Source organism: Aotus nancymaae, unplaced genomic scaffold, assembly GCF_030222135.1.
Source record: "Aotus nancymaae isolate 86718 unplaced genomic scaffold, 86718_ANA_hifiasm-v0.15.2.pri h1tg000083l, whole genome shotgun sequence".
In the NCBI taxonomy this organism is placed as follows: Eukaryota; Metazoa; Chordata; class Mammalia; order Primates; family Aotidae; genus Aotus; species Aotus nancymaae.
In genome coordinates, this window is record NW_026988498.1 from 2,303,433 (window position 1) to 2,309,432 (window position 6,000).

The 6,000-nt window shown below is 50.9% G+C and overlaps 1 protein-coding gene across 1 annotated transcript in view; it reads right to left on the minus strand.

Moving 5' to 3' along the window:
- The window catches only part of GDI2 (GDP dissociation inhibitor 2), a 47,986-nt gene extending 46,854 nt beyond the window's left edge, over positions 1–1,132 (minus strand). Inside the window, exon 1 of the mRNA XM_012443379.3 lies at positions 895–1,132. Coding sequence (XP_012298802.1) covers positions 895–939 — 45 coding nt within the window. The 5' untranslated portion in view covers positions 940–1,132. The remainder of the gene's footprint in view (positions 1–894) is intronic.
- Between the last annotated feature and the right edge of the window lie 4,868 nt (positions 1,133–6,000).

Below are 6,000 nucleotides of genomic sequence, written 5' to 3' on the forward strand. Positions count from 1 at the left end.
AAAATCAATATATCACGTTATTAGGTACACCTTGCATTCATATATCAAATGCATTCTTCATGTTATTATCTTCCAACTCCCTAAAGAAAGCTTCCGAGTACAGAGAACTTGGCCTCTAGCAATCCATCACTAATCCAGTTCTTAGGAAAGAGAGTCCAGAAGAGACAAAGGAGGCAGGAAACCCACCAAACAAAAGGAAAAGGCGGCGAAGGTCAGGTGCGAAAGCATTTGATAGACAAGTTTTGAAAAAACTCAATTTCAATTCTACAGATGCTCAGTAAGTGGAAGGGAGGGTGGCTAGGATTCAGTAATACTTCTTATGGGGGGCGGGGGACCGGGAAGGATTAAAAGACTAATTTCTGCGTTTTCTCCAAAAATCTAAGTTGTCAATCTCTGGCAGTTCCGAATCAGTGATTATCCAAGACTTGTCACGAAATCCCCTGCTCGGCTTTGGCAGCCAGACTGACCCGGGGCAGCGGCCGAGGCGGAGCAGGAAACGCAACCGCGAGGCCTGCACCGGCCCCTCCGCCTTCGGTGCTCGTTTCCAGCCGCGAGAGGTCACCCTCCCAAAGCAAGGCGCCGGAGCGTCGGCCCGGGCGGGTTTCTCCCTCTCCTCCGCTTCCGCAGGGAGCGAGCGCAGCCGCCAGGCTCGGCCGTTACGCCGCGCCCGAGCCTCGCGGCCCGCGTCTCCATTTCCCCGCCTGCCCCTCACGCTGGAATCCGCCCGCTCGCCCCGGAACGCGAGGCGCCCCCAAACCGCCCGTGTCCCCACCCACGACTCCCGTCAGGAAAACTACGGCTGACGGCAGAACGAGACTCCCGAGGACCTGCGACCCGCGGGCCGTGCAGGAGACAGGGGTGCGCCCGCCCCGGCCCCTTAGCCCCGGCGCCCACCGTCAGGCCGGTGCCCAGCACGATCACGTCGTACTCCTCATTCATGGCGGGGCAGGCGCGGACGCAGGACCCGAGAAGGGAGAAGGCGCAGGGGCTCCAGGACCACCCTACGAGGCTGGGAGGCGCTCTCGGGAGCGAGGGAAAGGGGAAGAGAGAGGAGAGGAAAATGGAGCCGGCGACGAAGGAAGACCGGCCACCACCTCAGACGGGAAGAGCACTGAGCAGGGAGTGGATGGGGCGGGAGGGGAAGGCGGTGACTGAGCCTCCGCAGCCGGGGCGTGGCCTGCAGGCGCCGCGAGGGCCGCCAATCAGGCACTCCGGGCACTCTCACTGGCTACGTGCCTGTCTCTCGCTCAACTTTTTCCTTCCCCGCCTCTCGCGAGAGGAAACGGGTGGCGCGTCACCATTTTGGCTTCCGGTTCTCCGTGCGGCTTCTGCCACGGTGGTTCAGGAGGCGGCGCGCGGGCTGGGGCGGAGGTGCACGGAACAGCGGGCGGGGACTGGTCCTGGCCGCCACGCTCCTGACTCCCGCCTTCGGGGCGGGAGCTCGTACGGTCCAAGGTCCCAGAGCTGGACCGCCGCCCTAGAACTTTGAGCGGGCGCGTGTGGTGGCCACGTGGGCGAGGAACGCGGGCCAGGCCGCCTTTCGGGGGTAGCGGCCGTGGTTCTTCCGTGGGGCTGGGTTCGCCGGGGCCCGGAGCCCACCGGGAAGAGTTCGGAAATCACACGTGTCCTGTTTCCTGCCCTATGTCCTCCCTGTTTGGTGCATTGCCGGGCGGGTAGCTTAGGAAATTGGGAGGAGGAAAAGCGGCTTCTTTTGAAAAAGTAACCGTTAGATGAGAGTGAAGGCCAGGTTTCATTGGCAAGCCGATCTGCACCTACCAAGGACTGTAACTTAAAGCCGCTGTAAATGTCGTAGCTGGTCCTTGTATGCAAAGTTTAGGCCCTAAGAAACTTCCTTGCTTGCCTTCCACCCTCTCTTCTCTTTTTCTAGAATTCTCTTAGGAATCTCTAGCTTCAGTAAGGACACAGGTGTAAGCAGAAGTTGTGTTCCCAGCTCCAAGAGGCAGACCCCACGAAAGCCTAGGCAGGTGAATTTCCCGAAGGCATTGACAGTTGGAAAACCTGTGTTTTCAGCACGTGATAAATCTGCATAGTCAGCAGACAATTAAGATTTGGTATTCAAGAACTCAAATACTTCTCTATGACAACTATTCAGAGCATGCCTTGATAGACCGAACTTGCTCATATTTAAATCATTCCGATTGATTGAGATTTGATTCAGATTCAGATTGCGGAAAGAATGGAACTTTTCACAATGTTTCTCACCCATAAAGAAGGTATATTATATTGGACCATGGACCTTTTGGTGCGGGAGGGGAGAAGAAAGCAAAAGTAAAGTTTAAACTTATATTCAGCCTTAATTTGATTGTGTGTATTTGTGACCAAATGAATTAGTGCAAAGTTGGCCATACAACTGATTATGCAACAGTGAGTGTAACTGTTCTATTGGCTAAGTAGATGATGACTAAAGAAGGTCCATCTTGCTCTGTCTTCGAGTCATCAGGGGGTCATACTACCTCTATTAATGAAATACCCTTTTATAAAATTTTTCTGAGATAATCTCGCTCTGTCGTCCAGGCTGGAGTGCAGCAGTGCAATCATGGCTCACTGCAGCCTAACAATAAAGTGAATGGCACGAGACCGCAGTCCCAGCTACTCAGGAGGCTGAGCTGGGAGGATCACTTGAGCCCGAGAAGGTCAAGGCTACAGTGAGCCATGATGAGCCATCCTCCCACCTCAGTCTCCCGAGTAGCAGGGACCAGAAGTACAGGCCACCACACCTGACTACTGACACATTTTTTTTTCAACTAGCAATAACAAGAGCGTTTTTCATAATTGCCATCAGCCTCTGACTGTTGAAGCGGAATTTAAGCATGTCAGCTGAATTGTGTTACCATGTTTTAGAGGAAGACTATTTCATCAATACTCAGAATTACTGAGAAACTTTAAAACACTGATTTAAGGATCCCTTCCTTACACTGACGTTCAGTTTAGTTCTCAGTACAGGACCTATTGCCCTACAGAAGGACGACAATCAAACCTGGACTGAGCTTCAGTGGACTGAGTCCATCTAAAATTCTCTACCTGGGCAGGGCATGATGGTTCACACCTGTCATCCCAACACTTTGGGAGGCTGTGGTGGGAGGATCACTTGGGGCCAGGAGTTCGAAACCAACCTGGGCTGTAGAGCCTGGGCAACAAACTGAGACCCCTGTCTCTACAAAAAATTAGCTGGACATGATGGCAAGAGCCTGAAGTTCCAGCTTCTCAGGAGGCAGAGCTGGGAGGATCACCTGAGCCCCAGAAGGTCAAGTCTACAGTGAGCCATGATGATGCCACTGCACTCCAGCCTGGGGAACAGAACAAGGCCCTGTCCCAAAAAAAGAAAATTCTGTGCCTGTTCTTGGATCTTCCACCCCCACCCATTCTAGTTGCTAGGGAACTTGTAAATGACAAATACTGCTTAAGGTGAAGAGGCTTGAAAGCCACTAATTGGTTCAGTGGATCTCATGCCACAGATGGTAGTTCCTGCTAGAGTGAAACCTTAGGTTTAGGGGAAGTAGGTTGGTGAAGATGAGTGGAAAACATCAAAATACCAAAATTAGCCAGGCATGGTGGCTCGTGCCTGTAGTCCCAGCTACTCGGGAGTCTGAGGCAGGAGAATCGCTTGAACCCAGGAGGCGAAGGTTGCAGTGAGCCAAGATTGTGCCACTGCACTCCAGCTTGGGTGACAGAGCAAGACTCCATCTCAAAAAAAAAAAAAAAAAAAATTGTACATCCTTAAATATGACCTAATCCCTCAGTCCAGCCTCTGCAGGTCTCTCCAACTCTATCTTGTAGTGCCCCCTGGCTTCTTTTTTTTGAGATGGAGTTTCGTTCTTGTTACCCTGGCTGGAGTGCAATGGCGCCATTTCAGCTCACCGCAACCTCCGCCTCCTGGGTTCAGGCAATTCTCCTGCCTCATCCTCCTGAGTAGCTGGGATTACAGGCACGCACCACCGTGCCCAGCTAATTTTTTGTATTTTTAGTAGAGACGGGGTTTCACCACGTTGGCCAGGATGGTCTCGATTTCTTGACCTTGTGATCCACCCACCTCGGCCTCACAAAGTGCTGGGATTACAGGCGTGAGCCACCGCGCCTGGCCCACCCGCTGGCTTCTTGATCATTAAACCCCAAACACGCTTGTGTTTCAGTTCCTAGAATCTGGTCCAGTCTTTAACCACCCGAGGGCCTTTGCATTCTTGATTCCATGGCTACCACCCCTCACTTCCCCCTGCACCTCTTCACACAGCTACTTTTTCCACTTCCTTAGGTTTCAGCTTTCCCCTCCACCATCATTCTATATCAGCACCCTGCTTATTCCTCTCACTGCTTTTATTAGAGTGGTAGTTATTTTCTTGTTGTTTGCCTGGCAAAGTGGATATAAACGCCATAGGGGAAGGGATATTAAGCCTGGACACCCTGTAAAGGATGAGTAACTATTTAACAAATGAATAGGGGACCTGGAAGTTGAGCCCTAGATCAACAAGGACTGAATGTGATGAAATGGGCATTAGTTCCTTTTTTTTTTTTTTTTTTTTTTTTAGAGACGGGGTCTCACTGTGTTCCCCAAGCTGGAGTGCAGTGGCACAGCCAGAGCTCTATGCAGCCTCAGCCTCCCGGGTTGAAGTGATCCTCCCTCCTCCACCTCCTAAGTAGCTGGGAATACAGGCATGTGCCACCACGCCCAGCTAATTTTTGTATTTCTCAGAGATCGAGTGTCATCTTGTTGCCCAGACTAGTCTTGAACTCCTGGGCTCAAGCAGTCTGCCCGCCACAGCATCCCTAAGTGCTGCGGTTACAGGTGTGAGCCACCACGCCAGGCCCCAGTTCCTCTTGATACTTTGGAGAAGTACAACTTTTCTTCTAGGAAGAGATGTTAATACTAATATTTTAAAGAGTCTTAGAAATAGGACTGATGAAATATAAACCTGCATAAAACCTGGATAGCTAATGCTGCAGAGCAAACAATGGGATCTCCAGAAAGGAATTTTAACATAGTTCCAAAAATATCTATTTCCTAGCTTATGATCATTCGCCCACAACCATCCCCTACAAACTGTTTGTCTGCTCCCAGTCTTTATTTATTTATTTTATTTATTTATTTTTGAGACAGAGTTTTGCTTTCGTCACCCAGGCTGGAGTGCAGTGGCATGATCTCAGCTCACTCCAACCTCCGCCTCCCAGGTTCAAGTGATTCTCCTGCCTCAGCCTCCCAAGTAGCTGGGATTACAGGTGTCAGCTACCACAGCCAGCTAATTTTTATATTTTTAGTAGAGACGGGGTTTCACCATGTTGACCAGGCTGGCCTTGAACTCCTGGCCTCAAGTGATCCACCCACCTTAGCCTCCCAAAGTGCTGGGATTACAGATGTGAGCCACCGTGCCCGGCCCTGCTCCTAATCTTTATTTCTGCTCAAACCAGAATTCTAGATATCATCCTTGATCCTGTCTCCTTTCTCTCCATCCATATCTATTCTGGTTTTCTATTGCAGTGTACAAACCACTCAAAAATTTAGTGGCTTAAAAGAAAAAACTAGCGGCTTAAAACAACAACATACTATCTGTATGGATCGAATGGGTCAGCCAGGTGGTAATTGCCTGGGTCTTTCACACAGCTTCAGTTAGTGGCTGGGTGCAGTCATCTGAAGGTTCTACTGAATCGGACGTTCAAGATGGCACGTTCACATGGCTGACAGCTGAGGCTGGCCATTGGCTGGAAGCTCAGCTGGGGCTGTCAACCAGAGCAGCTATGCATGGCCTCTCTGTTTGGCTAGTACTTCTCAGAGTGGTTGTGTTGAAAGAAACAAGAAGTGGAAGTCTCTGAAAGCCTGTGCCCGGAAACTGGCCCAGAGTCACTTCTGCCTTGTTCTATTTGTCAGCGCAGTCACAGGCCACGCCAAAATTCAGATGCAAGAACTGCAGAGCCTGTCTTTCCATTGGAAGAGTATTAACAAATTAGTAGCCTGCTTGCTTGTTTGCTTTCCCTGCTTCCCTCCCTCCC